At 43.7% G+C, this 21,433-nt stretch overlaps 1 protein-coding gene across 1 annotated transcript in view; it reads left to right on the top strand.

Annotated features, from left to right (window-relative positions):
* Nucleotides 1–21,433, top strand: part of ABCA12 (ATP binding cassette subfamily A member 12) — a 313,653-nt gene that overhangs the window by 130,215 nt on the left and 162,005 nt on the right. Inside the window, exons 17-27 of the mRNA XM_073646632.1 lie at nucleotides 136–221; nucleotides 4,420–4,544; nucleotides 9,652–9,807; nucleotides 9,919–10,104; nucleotides 11,507–11,693; nucleotides 11,794–11,933; nucleotides 16,552–16,680; nucleotides 17,143–17,233; nucleotides 19,463–19,642; nucleotides 19,745–20,042; nucleotides 20,126–20,240. Coding sequence (XP_073502733.1) covers nucleotides 136–221; nucleotides 4,420–4,544; nucleotides 9,652–9,807; nucleotides 9,919–10,104; nucleotides 11,507–11,693; nucleotides 11,794–11,933; nucleotides 16,552–16,680; nucleotides 17,143–17,233; nucleotides 19,463–19,642; nucleotides 19,745–20,042; nucleotides 20,126–20,240 — 1,693 coding nt within the window. The remainder of the gene's footprint in view (nucleotides 1–135; nucleotides 222–4,419; nucleotides 4,545–9,651; nucleotides 9,808–9,918; nucleotides 10,105–11,506; nucleotides 11,694–11,793; nucleotides 11,934–16,551; nucleotides 16,681–17,142; nucleotides 17,234–19,462; nucleotides 19,643–19,744; nucleotides 20,043–20,125; nucleotides 20,241–21,433) is intronic.

Genomic DNA, 21,433 nt, shown 5'->3' with positions numbered 1-21,433 from the left:
TTTAAATTTGGATTGATTTCAGAGAGAGCTTCTGTTTTCATTTCTGATTCTCATTTACAATATAACTCTAGTTTTCTTTCAGCATTAGACAGTTCTGTGATTAATTGAACAATTATCTCCTGCATTTTCTTTCAGGCTTCCAGTAAGTGACTTATCAAACATCACCTCGTTGCTAATCAACTTTGCCAACATAACTAATGGAACAAGTGCAGATGTTGAAGGTACGCCGCAAATTAAAGTAATCATTTTAACCAGGGTCGAACTGTGAGTGATCTGGTCACTCTGGCACTAAACGACACCTTACTTTAGTCGCTACACTAAGCCATCATGCACATTCTTTAGGCTGATGATTTGCATTGGAAGAAAATGCATCATTTACATTTGTATCTCTTTTTTAGAGCAAACCATTAAAGGGGTTGTTCAGGCTAAAAGAATAGTATAAAAATTAATAAACTAAGTGATTCTCACCTACTGGCACCTACATGGGTCTAGTGCAGCGCACTCTGTGGTCTGTGCTGTCACAGGAACAGGAGACATCACCATTCCATCAGTAATAGGACTGCTGTAGACTTGAGATTGGCTGCAGCGGTCAGGACACTTGAACAGCCTGTCATCAGAAAAACATCCAATGACATGCTGCACAAATCACCTGACCACTGCAGCCAATCACAGACCACACTAATCCTACTGCTGGTTGTGACAGACAGTCGCCCTGCAGTTGGTTGTAGGAGATCTCTTTGTTTGGCATTACAGACACTTTCAGTTTGTAATAGGGAGGGGCCAGTGATATTCACATGTTTCCTGTGAAGGCTTGGAGCTGTTGCAGTCTGGTTACTTCCTCTCTGGTGCTAAGAGGACGTGTGTGTAATCTCTCTGAAGTCGGCCCAGCTAAGTTATTTTCCCCCATGTCTTGCTACCTTGTTGTCTTTAGTTGTTAGTGGGGACTGACTAGTGTTCATCCCCCTCTTCCCTAGCCAGGGCCTTGCTCTAGGGAGATACAGGGTTTTAGGTTCCTGTGCGGCGATTGGTGAGGAACCAATATAGGGACGATAGGGGAGACAGGGTGATATCAGATCAGCCTAGGAGGTCTCAACTCCCCCTTTCCTTACTGTCTGGGCTCCCTTTCCCTCATCCCTTTGTGTTGCACTTAGTCTTTCCCACACCTTGTGTGACATTATCATCGACCATGCATAATTAGAAAAAAAAAACTGACACTTTGGTTTAATTGTGTGGGTTTTTTTCGGATGTGGTTTCTTTTTCCTTTCTCCTTGGTATGTGTTCAGTTGCAGAGTTCTCAGAGTTGCTAAGCGAGCTGTCTCTGGAGGTGAATGACCTCCGCTGTGAGGTTCAACAACAGCATCAGCGGTTACAGGTTGCTAATGTGGGGGTCTCTGCAGGTAGACCTGTCCAGCCTGAACCCAAGGATGCCCTCCCGGACAGGTTTTCATGAGGTAGGGACAAGCTTTTTGCAAACTGTATTTTAAACTTCGTCCTTATTCCTCCGGAAGTGAGGAGCATCAAGTAGGAATTGTTATCTCTCTGTTGCAGGGAGATCCGCAATCTTGGACTTTTTCTTTGCCACAGGATTCAGTTTGTCTCCAATCTGTGGAGGGGTTTTTTGGGGCTCTGGCCCTTATCTATGATGACCCTGACCGAGTCGCCTTGGCTGAGTCTAGGCTACGTCGCCTTCAGCAGGGAAATCGGTCAGTAGAGACCAGTGTCGGACTGGGATGGCAAGGGCCCACCAGTAACATTGATTGGGGGACCCACTGTTTAGCTTCATGCAAATATTATATTACCCTCTTTCACAAATGTAGTTCTACTTCTATATAAAAATAAACTAGGTAGTTTTTTGACTGAATGAATGATGAGATCCTGCTTTTATCTGTACACAGTGAATTAATGTATTGGACAACTACTACACATGTTGGGGGTAAGTGGCTCACTCATGCATAGGGGCCCACCAGAGGATTCTCCTGTTCTCCTGTGGGCCAGTCCGAGCCTGGTGGAGACGTACAGTTTTGAATTCCGTAGATGGGCAACGGAATCTAAATGAATGACTCAGCCCTTAGAAGTCAATTTTGTGAGGGTCTTTCTGAAAAGTTGAAAGATGCATTGGCAGTATATGAAACCCCTCCGTCCTTGGAGGCTGCCATACAGGTGGCCATACGTCTTAACCCCTTCGCAACCCTGGGATTTTCCGTTTTTGCATTTTCGTTTTTTGCTCCCCTTGTTCCCAGAGCCATAGCGTTTTTATTTTTTGGTCAATATGGCCGTGTGAGGGATTATTTTTTGCGGGACGAGTTGTACTTTTCAACGCCATTACTAGTTTTACCATATCGTGTACGGGAAAACGGGAAAAAATTCCAAGTGTGGTGAAATTGCAAAAAAAGTGCAATACCACAGATGTTTTTTTTTCATTTTTTTTACCACGTTCTCTGAATGCCAAAACTGACCTGCTATTATTATTCTCCAGGTCATTACAAGTTTGTAGATACCAAACATGTACAGGTTCTTTTTTAGTTAAGTGGTGAAAAAAAATTCCAAAGTTTGGTAAAAAAAAAAAAAAAAGTCGCCATTTTCCAAGACCCGTAGCGTCTCCATTTTTCGGGATCTGGGGCCGGGTGAGGGCTTATTTTTTGCGCACCGAGCTGACGTTTCTATTGATACTATTTTGGGGTAGATCTGATGTTTTAGTCACCCGTTATTGCATTTTATTGCAATGTTACGACGACCAAAAAAAGTAATTCTGGCGTTTAGAATTTTTTTCTCGTTACGCCATTTACCGATCGGATTAATTCTTTTTTTTATATTGATAGATCGGGCGATTCTGAATGCGGCGATACCAAATATGTGTATATGGTTTTTTTTTTTATTATTTTATTTTGAATAGGGCAAAAGGGGGGTGATTTAAACTTTTAGATTTTTTTAATATTTTTAAAAACATTTTTTTTTCACTTTTTGCTTGCTTCTATAGTCTTTACAGGAGACTAGAAGCAGCACTTGTCTGATCGCCTCTGCTACATACAGGTGATCAGCAGATCACCTGTATGTAGCAGAAATGGTCCTGTGCTATGAGCGCCGACCACTAGGTGGCGCTCATAGCGATCAGTACATGACAACCACTGGAGTCTGCTGCAGACCCAGGGTTGTCATGCCCATCCATCGGTGACCCGCGATCACGTCACCGATGGGCGGGGTAAGTGACTCGCTTCCGGCACGGCGATGTTAAATGCCGCTGTCAGAGATTGACAGCGGCATTTAACATGTTAACAGCCGCGGGTGGATCGCAATTTCCACCCGCGGCTGTTGCGGGCACATGTCAGCAGTAATAATCAGCTGACATGTGCCCGGTTCAGTGCGGGCTCAGCGCCGGAGCCCTCACTGAACCGTGGGGTTATAGCCTGTGCGTACAAATATGGCACAGGCTGTAAAGTGGTTAATAGACGCCTTCGGAATAGACGGCGTACGGGGCCTACTTGTCGGGGTTGTGTACCTCTGCCGGGGGAGCGGCCTCGCGGTGAACCAGTGCTGGGGGAGGTGGAGTAACCCATGCAGTTAGGGGGTGCCTTTACATCATACGTTTCCCCGGAGATTCGCAAGAAAAAAGGCGTATGTTTTGTTTGTGGGAAAAAGGGACATATTATTGGGACCTGTCCTTCAATTCCTAGGCAAAAGGAGACTCGATTAACTCTTGGTAGTCTGGAGTTGGATAAGCTAGGTGTGCATTATCACTTAGTTTGTTACTTTTTACAGTTCCAAGCCCAGGAGAAACTTTTCTTTTTACCAGGGCAACCCCTTTAGACATAAAAACATTTTCATTTTGTAACTGAATAAAGCTGGCCATACACATAAGATAACTGTCACCATACTTGGACGTTCATTCATGTGTCTTCATAGGGGAGAGAAGAGAAAGCTGCTGCCAGGCTCTTCTGACAGCAGCTTATTACTGCTGAAAATAAAATGATCAGCTGTTGAAATTCCATTTGCCAGATCTTTCTCTCCCCTAACATCATCTGCCAAATTTCCAATTGCCCAAATTGAATATGAATGGAGACCTTAAGGCCTCCCCTAGACGTGGGCTCACTGGCACTGTCTTAAGGGTTGTATGTCTTTCTTTAACGCAAAAATTTCAAGACATGGCATTTTTGCATTTTAAGGGATTCTCAGTAGAAAAAAAAGTGTTTGTAGAAAATATACACGTCCCTACATTCCCTCAACGTGAAGACATAAAGTTGTTGAACTGATTCAATTCTAAAAAGAGATATTCAGATGAAACGAACAACTCTTCATAGTAAGGCTGTAGTCATATAAAAAGTATGCACTTTAGAGGATATCTGTTCTGGTCGTTGCATGTGATACATACAAAACAACTAAATAATAAAACACGTAGCAATACTAACTTTCATTTCATCCTAGTACCTTTGGGAAGCATATTCCATAACAGCAGCCATGTCGAGGAGCAGTTAAGACAAGTAGTGAACCTGAGTCAACCAACTATCGCTGCACTGATGAGTGTGCAGATCCCAAGTAACAAGACTGATGTGAGTTTTTCATTAACTTATTTTTTAATGATTGCATAGAGATCCAACAAACAATGAAGTCACGTTGTGATGTTGTCAGTATAAGAGAGAAGATCGTTTGACGAATGGGGAGTAACTGTTTAAAAAAACAGGACAAAGGACATCTCATGCATAATAATAAAAATCATAATTTTGTCCTAGAGAGCCTGGGTACAAAGAACCATTGACTAACTGTGTATTGTTATTGTTCTGATAAAAGGTACTGTAGATTGCATTGTGGGTGGCATTAGGAGGAAGACTACAAAATGGGGAGGACAAAAAAGGAAAATCCACCGTAATCCTTGACATGATTATTAGCTATGCACTGTACAGTATGCTGATAGTATTGTATTTGGGAATTGTTTGCTGGTATAACCTTAAGATCTGGTATTATTTAAGCACTGGTGTTATTTTAAAGCAACAAAAAAGTGCATACACCCCTTTAGGGATGGAAAATTCATAACACCAAATTACCCAAACGGTAAAAAAAATCCCATAATAAGAGATGTTAAAATGTGACTTTTATTAATTTTCAATTTAAAAGTGGTCAGTAAAGTGTTAATTAAAATTGTTGCTAGAATGGTCCTCTATTATATTGTCTTCAAGTCTCTAGATAGAATTGATTTCCAGTGCAACAACTCTTTCTGTTAATCTAAACCTATATATCACAGCTGCAGTCCGTGATCATATGTTAATTCATAGTTAGATATCAGGGGGCTGGGGCTACGATGGCCCCAACCCCCTGAGGAAGCATGTTAAGGTGAAATTTGTTGGGAGGCTATGAATGATTTTTAGCTGCTGAGTGATTCTGATATGTAGCCACAGCACTGATATCTAACTATGAACTAACATATGATCACGGACTGCAGCTGTGACGTATAGGTTTAGATTTATAGAAAGAGTTGTTGCACTGGAAATTACAGTGGATACGGAAAGTATTCAGACCCCTTTACATTTTTCACTCTTTGTTTCATTGCAGCCATTTGGTAAATTCTAAAAAGTTCATTTTTTTCTCATTAAAGTACATTCTGCACCCCATCTTGACTGAAAAAAACAGAAATGTAGAAATTTTTGCAAATTTATTAAAAAAGAAAAACTGAAATATCACATGGTCATAAGTATTCAGACCCTTTGCTCGGTATTGAGTAGAAGCACCCTTTTGAGCTAGTACAGCCATGAGTCTTCTTGGGGATGATGCAACAAGTTTTTCACACCTGGATTTGGGGATCCTCTGTCATTCTTCCTTGCAGATCCTCTCCAGTTCTGTCAGGTTGGATGGTGAACGTTGGTGGACAGCCATTTTCAGGTCTCTCCAGAGATGCTCAATTGGGTTTAGGTCATGGCTGTGGCTGAGCCAGTCAAGAATGGTCACAGAGTTGTTCTGAAGCCACTCCTTTGTTATTTTAGCTGTGTGCTTAGGGTCATTGTCTTGTTGGAAGGTGAACCTTCAGCCAAGTCTAAGATCCAGAATACTCTGGAAGACATTTTCATCCAGGATATCTCTTTACTTGGCTGCATTCATGTTTCCTTCAATTGCAACCAGTCGTCCTGTCCCTGCAGCTAAAAAGCACCCCCATAGCTGCCACCATCATGTTTCACTGTTGGAATTGTGTTTGTCAGGTGATGAGCAGTGCCTGGTTTTCTCCACACATACCACTTAGAATTATCACCAAAAAGTTCTATCTTCGTCTCATCAGACCAAAGAATCTTATTTCTCATAGTCTGAGAGTCCTTCATGTGTTTTTGAGCAAACTCTATGCGGGCTTTCATATGTCTTGCACTGAGGAGAGGCTTCCGTTGGGCCAGTCTGCCATAAAGGCCCAACTGGTGAAAGGCTGCAGTGATAGTTGACTTTGTGGAACTTTCTCCCATATTCCTACTGCATCTCTGGAGCTCAGCCACAGTGATTTTTGGGTTCTTCTTTACCTCTCTCACCAAGGCTCTTCTCCCACGATTGCTCAGTTTGTTTTGTATGTGTTTTTGAGCAACCTCTATGCGGGCTTTCATATGTCTTGCACTGAGGAGAGGCTTCCGTCGGGCCTGTCTGCCATAAAGGCCTGACTGGTGGAAGGCTGCAGTGATAGTTGACTTTGTGGAACTTTTTCCCATCTCCCCACTGCATCTCTGGAGCTCAGCCACAGTGATCTTGGGGTTCTTCTTTACCTCTCTCACCAAGGCTCTTCTCCCACGATTGCTCAGTTTGGCTGGATGGCCAGGCCTAGGAAGACTTCTGATGGTCCCAAACTTCTTCCATTTAAGGATTATGGAGGCCACTGTGCTCTTAGGAACCTTGAGTAATGCAGAAATTCTTTCGTAACCTTGGCCAGATGTGTGCCTTGCCACAATTCTGTCTCTGAGCTCCTTGGGCAGTTCCTTTGAGCTCATGATTCTTATTTGGTCTGACATGCACTGTGAGCTGGGAGGTCTTATATAGACAGGTGTGTGCCTTTCCAAATCAAGTCCTATCAGTTTAATTAAGCACAGCTGGACTCCAATGAAGGAGTAGAACCATCTCAAGGAGGATCACAAGGAAGTGGACAGCATGTGACTTAAATATGAGTGTCTGAGCAAAGGGTCTGAATATTTATGACCATGTGATATTTCAGTTTTTATTTTTTAATAAATTTACAAAAAATTCTACATTTCTGTTTTTTTTTAGTTAAGATGGGGTGCAGAGTGTACTTTAATGAGAAAAAAAATGAACTTTTTAGAATTTACGAAGTGACTGCAATGAAACAAAGAGTGAAAAATTTAAAGGGGTCTGAATACTTTCCGTACCCACTGTAACTCTATCTGGTGTTATTTTGGCACTGTATGGAGATATTACTAAAATACTGACTGGCAGTATAGGCGTGTGTTACGCACACGCCCGGACTGACTGGCGTGAGTGTGGTTAGTGATCCCACTGGACCATGAACTGAGGAGTGCCTGGAGGGGCCTGACTAAGTATCAACTCGGTCCGACCAAGGTCGCACGGCGGCTCAGTCGACTCCGTGAACCAGGGAGGAACCGAGCAGCGGGACCAGGTGCTACTCCAGATCAGACCATGGTCACAGCTGTTGACCCACACCAGGGAATGCAGGAACGGGCAGGCACAGCAGGTATGCAGACAGGTGGGTACAGGCAGGCACGGCTGGTATGCAGATAGGCGGGTGCTGGCTGGCATGGCTAGTATGCAGACTGGCAGACACTGGCAGGTAGGAACGCAGGCTGGATAGGGACCAGTACAGACTGGGATACAGGAGCAGAGCTGCGGGTGCGGTGGACTAGCAGAGCAGAACCGCAGGTGCAGTGGACAAGCAGGGCAGAGCGAAACTGCAGGTGCAGTGGACAAGCAGAGCAGAGCGAAACCGCAGGTGCGGTGGACAAGCAGAGCTGAGCAAAACCGCAGGTGTGGTGGACAAGCAGAGTAGAGCGAAACCGCAGGTGCGGTGAACAAGCAAAGCAGAGAACTCCAGGGTGGCGGAAACAGACTAGAAGTCACAGATACAGATAACGGGCCTGGGTATACAGCCCCCAGGGTGGCGGAACAGACTAGAAATCACAGATACAGATAACGGGCCTGGGTATACAGCCCCCAAGGTGGCGGAACAGACAAGATACAGGACAGGACCTGGCAACTCAGTTGCACAGAACACACTGAAAGAAAGTGTTGTTCAGGCACCTCCTACTGGGTGGAGGGGGTTTAAGTATCCAGTGACTCACAGCAATAGGCTGGGGATGCATTAGGAGTGCGCACACAGTAACTATAAGAATCAGGCAGTAACCGCGACGACGCCCTAAGCAATCAGACAAGAGACATGCACACAGCAGGTACTGGTGCAAAGTGGGCAGCCTGAACTGATAGGTAAGATGGCGGTCTTGCATGGTGGGAGGTGGTAAGCCATGCCAGCACGCCGCCAGGGATGTTACAGCGTGGTGGCAAAAATTGAGCTGTTTCACTGTACTAATTAGGGACTACATGGTAACTGAGAATTCGGTAGTAGTTTTTGAAAGACAATTGGTGTGATTGTGCTACTTTTTATAATTTTGTAATATAGCTGTATATTTAATCTTTCACTTGTAGCCTATTTTTAAAATAACTACCCTTGAAAACACATATGGGTCCAAAACAGTGGATAAGTATGACATTCCCATCCCTCTAAGGTGCCAACTCAAGCCCTTTATTAAGAAACAATATTAACTTCCAGGTCCTCCTCATGTTCATATTACAAACTGATCAGTCTTATGGACCCTGTCCATGGAATCTGGCAACTCTTAAGATGTCTTCTATGCATAGTTTCTGTGCTATCCACACTGATTAGTAGTTCCCAGAGAACACTTTCTTATTCGACTCCTAGGTTGCGTTAACCAAGTAGTTGCTGGCCGGTGTAACAAGTTGGCAGCAGGGACAGTCTTAGTGATAGTCATCTTGGGGTAGGTACAAGATCAAGAGAAACCAAAGTGATGTAATTATAGACAATATCGGAAAGCAAGTGCAAGCATCTATACAAGTAAGATGGCAGAGTAATAGTTAACAAGCTGCGTCAGGTATCAGAAATAGCAATCAGGAATTTAGCATCAGGATCAGAACAAACATTTATAAGGGGTAGTATGTCAGGACATCAAGTTTAAATAGGATGCCGTGATGTGTCATTGGCTACCGAACACTGCCCTTCATCAGTCATACTGTCTAGCAGAAGAACAGACCTTTCAGCTATTAGAATAGTGGAAGGGGCAGAAAGAGCACCGCCCAGCTCCTACGTTATCACCACCCCCTCCATTGTCAGTGCCACTCACCAAAACCTGGCAGCAGAGGCAGACGATGCATTAAGGGGGCCAAGTGAGAATGTAATAATGAAATACTAATACCAATGTGGTACAACCTGAAGTTTACGGATTTAAAGGCGTTACTGCGCTTCTTTATTTCAGACAGGATTACTGAGAAATTAAAACATGCAATCACATATCACAGATATTCATTTTTTAGAAGACCTCAATCATTCTATTCTTTTTTTAGGCAATTACTAGTGTTAATAGTGTATGTTAACCTGTAAAAAAGCATCATTTTAGCTTAATTATGGCTGTATTTTTATTTCTTTCCATATAGATTATCGATTGGTTCATCACTCTGTATCATTGTAGAACAAACATCTCTCTGGTGGCTGAACCACTGCAAGTATTTTGTAACTTAGCTCCAGACAAAGGATACCAAACCGCCATAATATTTTTCCAGAATATAGATATTCTTCAACTAATATACAGGGTAAGTGGCACACAGTAAGAATGGTTATATATGGCCTGCATTAGTGTATATAGATTTTTGTTATATTTTTAGCTAAGGCGACACCTTACAGAGACTTGTGTCATCTTGTAGATGTTGGTTCCATCAACTTGGCAAAAGGAAATTGATATAATCAAAGTTGCACTGATGAATTTGATCCAGAAAATGGATGAGATATTTGCTGACCTGCCTTCTCAAGAGGAATTAAACAGTCTGTTGGCTATCATGAAGAAACTTTTGGGTGTACAGAGCAGTTCATCCAGGCAGAGAAGGAGTGCGGTAAGTTTTTCATAAACAGATTTAATGGTATAAAAATCAGATATGACAAAAGTCATCTGATGGGAGGGCGGGGGTATGTTTCCCCTCATGAAAGTCATAGGAAACCTTGCGGTAACCTGGTATTCAGCTCACCCATGGACCGAGGATCTCCTTTGCACGGACAGTCTTGTAGTATAGCAAGGAACAATGAAGAGAAAAGGAAAGTACATCCAGCACTGGGTCCTCATGAAAAAATCTTCTTTAGTGCAAATCCATAAAAACTCCAGACATAGAGTAATCGCATACGAGTTTCAGACGGTTACGTCCTTAGTCATTGCATACATACTAAACTAAAACTGGATAAACTATATACAAGTCATGTCCTGAAGGAATGCCGCTCTAATCTGCATTCCTTCAGGACATGACTAGTATATAGTTTGTCTAGTTTTAGTTTAGTTTATGATGTGTAGTGCCAAGGTCACATGATGTGCTTTGTTTGCAGCAGCGTGTTGGACTGTGTGCGATGAGTTTGCAGCAGGGTGTAGGACTGTGTGCAATGAGTTTGCAGCAGTGTGTAGGACTGTGTGCAATGAGTTTGCAGCAGTGTGTAGGACTGTGTGCAAGGAGTTTGCAGCAGTGTGTAGGACTGTGTGTGATGAGTTTGCAGCAGTGTGTAGAACTGTGTGCGATGAGTTTTCAGCAGTGTGTAGGACTGTGTGCGATGAGTTTGCAGCAGTGTGTAGGACTGTGTGCCATGAGTTTGCAGCAGTGTGTAGGACTGTGTGCAATGAGTTTGCAGCAGTGTGTAGGACTGTGTGCGATGAGTTTGCAGCAGTGTGTAGGACTGTGTGCGATGAGTTTGCAGCAGTGTGTAGGACTGTGTGCGATGAGTTTGCAGCAGTGTGTAGGACTGTGTGCGATGAGTTTGCAGCAGTGTGTAGGACTGTGTGCCATGAGTTTGCAGCAGTGTGTAGGACTGTGTGCAATGAGTTTGCAGCAGTGTGTAGGACTGTGTGCAATGAGTTTGCAGCAGTGTGTAGGACTGTGTGCGATGAGTTTGCAGCAGTGTGTAGGACTGTGTGCATTGAGTTTGCAGCAGTGTGTAGGACTGTGTGCAATGAGTTTGCAGCAGTGTGTAGGACTGTGTGCAATGAGTTTGCAGCCTTATGATGTATCGGCACTGGTGTGTGAGTCTGTGTGTCTGCAGAGCAGTATGGTGATGTACAATGCAAATAGAAGGTAGTATGACTGCAAGATCAGTCTAATGAAGGTTTGTGTGGAGACACATGGGTCTACATATGAGCTGTAGACACAAAATGTGGGGATATTTTTTAAACAAGGCTATTTGCAAAGTTGCATAATTTTTTCAAATGCTAAGCAAAATTTCTTAAAGAAGTATTGTCACATGCTTTACTAATTTCAGGATCTTCCATTACTTCCAAGTAACCGAGCGCTCACTCCCTCATTTACTGATATCTCAAAACTTCTGTGTAACGGGAACTACAGGGGACTGAGCCAGGCCCTCTACTCATTATACCCTACTTTACAATCATCTGCAAAGCAAAGCAGAGCCCAGACACTTGACCAGTTATATGGCATACCTACCAACAGTAAGTCCTGACTCGGGGAAGGGGGGCTATTAGAGGTGTAATATGTCTTCATTACTTTTTGTTTCCACCCCTGATTCATGATAATTTATCTATTTTTCAGACTCATTTTGCTTAGACTTATTCAAAAATCTGGTGAAGACGACCTCTGGAGCCAGTTATTGGATTCTGCTGAAACCGGTGTTATATGGACAAATTCTTTACTCACCAAACACCGCTGAAACTCAGAAAATAATGGAGAAGGTACAAAACCACATGGAGAAAAAAGCAGCTTATAGATGTAGCAAGCGCCATATGATTGTATTGGTCTCACTCTGTTTGTGTTGCTTTTCAGGCCAATAACTTTGTAACATCATAGTTATGTTATGCAGTTAGTTTGCTTGGTGCTTTCTATGCCTGTACATGATGCAGCACACCCACATGGGTGCAGGTTTCAGAAAATACATATATTATTGATATAACTAATAGAATCTTTTGCAGTAACTACAGTCACAAAGATTGTTGCAGGACAGGTATAGAGAACTGCTATCAGAAGTCAGGCTCACTGCTCCTATTAATCAAAGCCTGTTGAATGATGACAAAAGCAACAGTTTTTAATCCATACATTTCATGGCATGGGGTCTGGTATAACACCCTAGTGGTGCTTCCTCCACTGTTCTAATCATCTAGATTAACAGATTATTAGAATTAGAACTTTCCATTATAAAACAACTAGCTATTGAACATGTTCTATGCCTGGGTGGCGAGCATTTTTATTGGTATATGGTCTCCCATGCTGGTATGTGCTGCCCCCATCCTGTCTCCACCATCCTATCCTGGCATGCATGGCACCCCTCTTCACCAATCCTGGTATGCGTGGCACCCTTCACCCCTATCCCGGTATGCGTGGCACATCTCACCCCCAATCCCGGAGTGCATGGCACCCCTCACCCCCAATCCCGGTATGCATGGCACCCCTCACCCCCAATCCCAGTATGCATGGCACCCCTTATCCCCAATCCCGGTATGCATGGCACCCCTCATCCCCAATCCTGGTATGCATGGTCCCCTCACCCCCCAATCCTGGTATGCATGGTCCCCTCACCCCCCAATCCTGGTATGCATGGTACTCCTCATCCTGTTATGCATGGTCCCCTCACCTCCCAATCCTGGTATGCATGGTCCCCTGACCCCCCAATCTTGGTATGCATGGTCCCCTCACCAACCAATCCTGGTATGCATGGTCCCCTCATCCCCCGATCCTGGTATGTGTGGCCCCCTCATCCCTTTCACACTGTACACACATACAAAAAAATAAACACTTATGCTCACCTTTCTTCCCTGTGCTCCAGCTCTGCTGTGTCCTGTTCTGCCGGAGGCCGGGGGAGGAGTGCGGAGCCCGAGCACCGCGCTTTCCGGCGCCATTTTTCTGAAGACACACTGCAAATGTGTCTTCAGTAAAATGGTGCGGGATAGTGCTATGCGCATGCGCCGATCCGATGCCTCACTCCTGCCCCCATCTCCGGCGAAAAGAGGCGCCGCGGCAACGCTCCTCCCGGTCAGGTAAATATCTATTATGGCGCCGGAGATCGCGGTATGCGTTCAGTGTCCACGCATACTGCGATCTCCGGCGCCATACACACTCCTCTTACCTGTAACGGCTGGATGCGGTCTTCTGTCTGGAGCCAGACTGCACATCATGCATGCGCAGTCTATAAAGGCTACAGACAGAGACACGCATCCCCGGTTATATTATAGACTAGCTATTGAACCCGTTCTACGCCCGGGTGGCAAGCATTTTTTTTCGTATATGGTCTCCCATGCTGGTATGTGCTGCCCCCTCCTGGTATTTGCGCTGCCCCCATCCTGTCTCCACCATCCTATCCTGGTATGCGTGGCACCCCTCACCCCCAATCCCAGTATGCGTGGCACCCCTCACCCCCAATCCCGGTATGCATGGCACCCCCCATCCCCAATCCTGGTATGCATGGCACCCCCCATCCCTATCCTGGTATACATGGTACCTCTCATCCCTATCCTGGTATGCATGGCCCATCATCCGAATCATGGTATGCATGGCCCCCCAGATCCCTATCCTGGTATGCATGGCACTCCTCATCCCTATCCTTGTATGTATGGCACCCCTCATTCCACATCCTGGTATGCATGGCACACCCCATCCCCAATCCTGGTATGCATGGTACCCCTCATCCCCCAATCCTGGTATGCATGGTACCCCTCACCCCAAATCCTGGTATGCATGGCACCCCTCACCCTCAATCCTGGTATGCATGGCACTCCTCACGACTAATCCTGGTATGCATGGCACCCCTCACCCCTAATCCAGGTATGCGTGGCACCCCTCACCCCCAATCCTGGTAAGCATGGCACTCCTCACCCCCAATCCTGTATGCATGGCACCTCTCACCCCCAATCCTGGTATGCATGGCACCCCTCATCCCCAATCCTGGTATGCATGGCACCCCTCATACCAATCCTGGCATGCATGCAGCCCCTCATCCTGGTATGCATGGTACCCCTCATCCCTATCCTGATATGCATGGCTCCCCTCATCCCTATCCTGGTATGTATGGTACCCCTCATCTTGGTATGCATGGTACACCTCATCCCTATCCTGATATGCATGGCACCCCTCATCCCTATCCTGGTATACATTGTACCTCTCATCCCTATCCTGATATGCATGGCACTCCTCATCCCTATCCTGGTATGCATGGCACCCCTCATCCCAAATCATGGTATGCATGGCACCCCCCATCCCCAATCCTGGTATGCATGGAACCCCCTATCCCCAATCCTGGTATACATGGTACCTCTCATCCCTATCCTGGTATGCATGGCCCATCATCTGAATCCTGGTATGCATGGCCCCCCCAGATCCCTATCCTGGTATGCATGGCACTCCTCATCCATATCCTGGTATGCATGGCATCCCTCATCCCAAATCCTGTTATGCATGGCAACCCCCTTCCTCAATCCTGGTCTGCATGGCACACCCCATCCCCAATCCTGGTATGCATGGTACCCCTCATCCCCCAATCCTGGTATGCATGGTACCCCTCATCCCATAATCCTGGTATGCATGGTACCCCTCATCCCCCAATCCTGCTATGCATGGTACCCCTCACCCCTCAATCCTGGAATGTATGATACCCCTCATCCTGCAATCCCCTCACCCCTCAATCCTGGTATGTGTGGCCCCCTCATCCCCCAATCCTGGTATGTGTGGCCCCCTCATCCCCCAATGCTGGTATGCATGGCACCCCTCACCCCCCAATCCTGATATGTGTGGCCCCCTCACCTCCCAATACTGGTATGTGTGACCCCCTCACCCTCCAATCCTGGTATGTGTGGCCCCCTCATCCCTTTCACGCTGCACACATACAAAAAAAAAACACATACTCACCTTTCTTCCCTGTGCTCCAGCGCTGCTGTGTCCTGTTCTGCCGGAGGCCTGGGGAGGAGTGCGGCGCCGAAGCACTGCACTATCCGGCGCCATTTTGCTGAAGACACTTCAAATGTGTCTTCAGTAAAATGGCGCCGGATAGCGCTATGCACATGTGCCGATCTGACGCCTCACTCCTGCCCTGGTCTCCGGGAAGAGAGGCTCCGCGACAATGCTCCTGCCGGTCAGGTAAGTATGTAAGTATGGCGCCGGAGAACGTGCTATGCATTCAGTGCCTACGCATACCGCGTTCTCCGGCGCCATACACTCCTCTTACCTGTAACGGCTGGATGCGGTCTTCTGTCTGAAGTCAGACTGCATGTCGCGCATGCATAGTCTATAAAGGCTTCAGACAGAGACACGCATCCCCCGTTATATTATAGATATTAGAGCTCATTCAGGTGTCATTTTTTCCAAACTATCTGTGTTTTTCATGGATAGAACTCATACCTATTATCATCTATACACTGTGTTCCAAATTATTATGCAAATAATATTTTCTCAGATTTTCCCAAATTACCTATATGAATTGCAGTCATTGTAATTTTCCAGTCAAATAACTATTAGAGTACAATTGAAAGGTTTTTGTGCAAACTGCCTATGATAACAGTATATTTTTTAAAAAAGAAAAAACTCAAACTGCACTCAATATGCATGTTCCAAATTATTATGGACAGCAGAGTTTTCAACCTTTTCATTTTAATAAAGAACAAAAAAATGGTCATTTTTGAAATTATAAGCATTAGCAGGTTATTACAAACTGATATCAAACAGTTTTCACCTCAAAACGTTATTCTAGGTGATGTTACATTTTCACATAGGACCCCTTGTTCGAAAGGAGCTTCTGAACTCTCTCGTCCATTGAATTTGTCAGGTTTTGGATGGTTTCTGCTTTAATTGTTTTGCATGAGGACAGAATACCCTCCCAGAGCTGTTGCTTAGATGTGAACTGCCTCCCGCCATCATAGACACTACTTTTAATGATGCTCCAAAGGTTCTGAATGGGGTAGAGGTCAGGGGAGCATGGGGGTCACACCATAAGTTTGTCCCCTTTTATGCCCACAGCAGCCAAAGATGCAGATGTGTTATGTGCAGCATGAGACGGGGCATTATCATGCATGAAATCATCATCGTATAATCATTATAGCCCCAGCCTAAAGGACTGTTTTACACCCGCTAATTAGTTTTTAAACTCTTGATGACACGCTGCTAAAACTTGTAGGAAACTGATCGAAAATACAGATGAAAAGCACTCCATTTTTCTCGTCCATGAGAAAACGGACGTTTGACTGAGCCCTGACTGTAAAACCAATATACTCCCAATATGACTGCTTTTTTAAACATCAAATGTTCGTTGCATTTTCCATTGTTCTTACATGAAATATACAGTATCTGTCATTTTCTAATGTTTTGCAGACTAACAACAAGATACTAGAAGTGGAAAATTACAAGAATACATTCAATAGTATATCTACCACAATTCTAAACCTTATGGATAACTGGAAATACATAACAGAAGCTAAGCAGCTGATGGACACATTGCAGGTAAGTGCTTGTCTAATGTGGCAGCAGATTTACTTTGGGTATTACGTAACATTTGGCTTGTAAATTTCATATCCCATCGCAGGAATTCAATTCCCAATTCCTTGATTAATGAATTGCCGAATAACTACTTTCTTTATAATCAGCCCAGCCTTTTTACACTGTTATATTGTCCCTAACTAACTGCTACATTCATAACTTTTACATCTAAGCACAAGAAGTATAAAAACTCATTGAATTAACTTGAACCTTTGAGATTTCTGATCCTTGAAAAATATGTTATTTTTTAACAATAAGCGCTTTGATTACTTGCAAAATTAGACTATGCAGTAAGGTCCAGGGCCGGCATCACCACAACATATTCCACAGCAGTTTACAATTTTTACTATCAGAATATTAAAAAAAAAACATTTTGTTTTTAGCTATATATTCACAATATGTTCACAATAATATTTGTCTCCATAGGGAATTCTGAACAATACAGTCATCAATGGATTTATAGAGACTTTTCTACAAATTAATACAACCGATCTATCTACAAAATTAACTACAGCTAGTAAGTGACTCTGCCTCCGCTCTTATTGTATCTACGGCGTGAAACTAGATAACAGACAGTTTATTTCCTGTAAAAACAAAGGCAATTCATTGCAAAACTAATATAGTAAGCTGGAAAAAAAATAGCTACATTCCGAAGTGCAGTACTGCATTTATGCACTAGAAGGCGCTGTTTGCCATGGAACAGTCACAATATACAGTAGTTTTAATGTCTATTTGGATTTAGTAGCAAATAATAATAATAATTAATAACAACGGCTAATGTAACCATATATATTTCTACATAACATTCTATATACAGTACAGACCAAAAGTTTGGACACACCTTCTCATTTAAAGATTTTTCTGTATTTTCATGACTATGAAAATTGTACATTCACACTGAAGGCATCAAAACTATGAATTAACACATGTGGAATTATATACTTAACAAAAAAGTGTGAAACAACTGAAAATATGTCTTATATTCTAGGTTCTTCAAAGTAGCCACCTTTTGCTTTGATGACTGCTTTGCACACTCTTGGCATTCTCTTGATGAGCTTCAAGAGGTAGTCACCGGAAATGGTCTTCCAACAATCTTGAAGGAGTTCCCAGAGATGCTTAGCACTTGTTGGCCCTTTTGCCTTCACTCTGCGGTCCAGCTCACCCCAAACCATCTCGATTGGGTTCAGGTCTGGTGACTGTGGAGGCCAGGTCATCTGGTGTAGCACCCCATCACTCTCCTCCTTGGTCAAATAGCCCTTACACAGCCTGGAGGTGTGTTTGGGGTCATTGTCCTGTTGAAAAATAAATGATGGTCCAACTAAACGCAAACAGGATGGAATAGCATGCCGCTGCATGATGCTGTGGTAGCCATGCTGGTTCAGTATGCCTTCAATTTTGAATAAATCCCCAACAGTGTCACCAGCAAAGCACCCCCACACCATCACACCTCCTCCTCCATGCTTCACGGTGGGAACCAGGCACGTAGAGTCCATCCTTTCACCTTTTCTGCATCTTACAAAGACATGGTGGTTGGAAGCAAAGATCTCAAATTTGGACTCATCAGACCAAAGCACAGATTTCCACTGGTCTAATGTCCATTCCTTGTGTTCTTTAGCCCAAACAAGTCTCTTCTGCTTATTGCCTGTCCTTAGCTGTGGTTTCCTAGCAGCTATTTTGCCATGAAGGCCTGCTGCACAAACTCTCCTCTTAACAGTTGTTGAAGAGATGTGTCTGCTGCTAGAACTCTGTGTGGCATTGACCTGGTCTCTAATCTGAGCTGCTGTTAACCTGCGATTTCTGAGGCTGGTGACTCGGATAAACTTATCCTCAGAAGCAGAGGTGACTCTTGGTCTTCCTTTCCTGGGGCGGTCCTCATGTGAGCCAGTTTCTTTGTAGCACTTGATGGTTTTGCAACTGCACTTGGGGACACTTTCAAAGTTTTCCCAATTTTTCGTACTGACTGACCTTCATTTCTTAAAGTAATGATGGCCACTCGTTTTTCTTTACTTAGCTGCTTTTTCTTGACATAATACAAATTCTAACAGTCTATTCAGCAGGACTATCAGCTGTGTATCCACCAGACTTCTGCACAACACAACTGATGGTCCCAACCCCATTTATAAGGCAAGAAATCCCACTTATTAAACCTGACAGGGCACACCTGTGAAGTGAAAACCATTTCCGGTGACTACCTCTTGAAGCTCATCAAGAGAATGCCAAGAGTGTGCAAAGCAGTCATCAAAGCAAAAGGTGGCTACTTTGAAGAACCTACAATATAAGACATATTTTCAGTTGTTTCACACTTTTTTGTTAAGTATATAATTCCACATGTGTTAATTCATAGTTTTGATGCCTTCAGTGTGAATGTACAATTTTCATAGTCTTGAAAATACAGAAGAATCTTTAAATGAGAAGGTGTGTCCAAACTTTTGGTCTGTACTGTAAATGTTATAAACCATGTAAGAACAAGACTAAGAATATAATACTCTGTTTACCTGCACCAACAAAGGATTTTTTTTATAATCAAGAAATATATATATATATATGTACTAGAAAATTATACAGAACAGTAATGCATGTAGAAAATAGTGATCCTTTCAGTCAAATGTGCCAAGAGAACTTCGTCAATGTTAATAGCTGTAATCTACAGATTGCATAGCATAAGAATCATAGTAAAAAGGGAAACTATTCACTTTTCCAGATGCTTCCTCATTTCTAATGAAATTCTTCATTTTTATTTCCGCAGAAAGTTATATCCAATTTTTGACTGATAATGAAAGTTACATTAAAGTGAGCCAAGTTTTATGTCAGGTCCTGGACAGCCTTCTGTCCTGCATGTCATATAACCGGATGAAACCTTTTAGCAGTGCTACGGAAATGTTGGCCAAGGCCGATGAGCTGCAGAAGACCAATGAGCTCTTCGCAGGTGCTGGCAAGAAAAAAAACGATTTTTCCTCTAACTTTAGAGTCGTTTATATTTTTGTAAGACTAAGTAATTGCTAAAACCGTAATTTCTTTGTCCTCACAGCGGTTACCTTCAAGCTTCCCTCCGGTACCAGTAGGAATAAACGCTCAGCTTCTGGCCTGCCGAAACACTTAACATATAGTATCACCATGCGCTCGATGCTATCGGAGGACACCAACTACATCAGAAATTCTTACTGGCTTCCTGGGCCACATAACACTGTGAACAAATACAGCCGAGGCTTTGTGTATTTGCAGGAAAACATTGACAGAGCTATCATTGAGATGCAGACCAACAAGACTATGGATGATGTTGGCGTGCAATACCAGCCCATGCCTTACCCTTGCTACAAGAAGAACAGGTAAGCACGTACAGAAAACTATCCCAAGTCTTCTCAGTGACCTCACTACTCCATCATCATTCTGTTCTCTTTTGTTTTGGCAGTTTTCTCTACAGCATGTCCTTCTCCCTTCCCATCGCCTTGATGATTTCATGGGTTCTTTTCATCGCGGCCTTTGTAAAGAAGCTTGTTCATGAGAAAGAACTTAGGCTGCATGAGGTAGGACACACCAGGATAGAAGTTTTCTGATACAATATGACTTTTTCATGACATATAATAATCACTAAGACGTGAATTATAAAATCTGGATCAACCACTTTAAAGGGGTTATCCAATGAAAACAAGTTGGCTGATTATCTGTCTCATCCGTGTCTGAACGTACTGCTGCAACCTCTGCCCTGGTCACTAGGTGGTGCTGCACTAACTGTACAGCTAATTCTGGACGCCGGCAGCGTGTGGGTGTTTAGCTTTTAGGTTGCTGAGAATAGTTCTCCCTTTCTGATACACTTGTGTTTTGCTGCAGTGAGCTGGTATGTAATTAGCTTTCTGCTGGGAGCCATGGTCTGGGCTCCCTTCTATATAAACCCCAGCAGACCTTCACTAACTGACAGTTATTAGTTAGTGTCAGCTAGGCCTGTGCTTTCTGTTACTTTGCTCCTGTGTTCTGTTTTCTGTTTCCCATGGTCTGATTCCAGCTTGCATTTTGACCACCGGCTTATCTCCTGATTTTATACCCTGTATATAGTTAAAGGGGTTGTCCACCACCTGAAAAAAAAGAGTTCCCTTAATATATAAAAATACCCTATGCTAATACCCTATGTAATACCCTATACCCTAAGGGGACTGGCTTCCTGCTAATTTCAATAGGTTAGACAGCCCCCTTTACAAGCAGCATCAATATTGTGCTGACACAGGAAATTGACTCCTGAGCACAAGCCAGAAATGAACTTGCAGTGATATCTGAAGATATTGAGGAGCGCAGTTGATTACATTAGTAAGTTTTATAAATCTATGTTAGAAACACATGAAAGAATATTATATTTCAATGGCAAACCACTGTAAGTTATAGAATTCTGGCTACCTGCAGCTGCCACTAGAGGGTGCTTGAGCGTTACTGGATATTCCTTAAAATTAAAATAATTAGAATGTATACAGTGAATTGTTAAAGCGAAATTGTCATGAGGATTTTATACCCCAAACTATTTAAAGGTGCTTTAATGCTGAGTAAATCCTTACGTTTCTTGTACAAATCCATTTTACTATTTCACTGTTGCAAGTGCAAGCAAATGAGTTGCAAGTGCAGTGGGGTGGATATTTCACTTCTAGCTCTCCTGCCTCCTTTCCCTATTCCCTGCCCGCTGCCTGCCTCCTGTCTATGACTGACAGGTCACTCCTGTTTCAGTGCACTTCCC

The sequence above is a fragment of the Phyllobates terribilis genome, unplaced genomic scaffold (assembly GCF_046119375.1).
Source record: "Phyllobates terribilis strain yellow unplaced genomic scaffold, ASM4611937v1 Scaffold_9__5_contigs__length_417890890, whole genome shotgun sequence".
Lineage (NCBI taxonomy): Eukaryota > Metazoa > Chordata > Amphibia > Anura > Dendrobatidae > Phyllobates > Phyllobates terribilis.
This window is presented reverse-complemented; position numbering and strand designations above follow the sequence as displayed.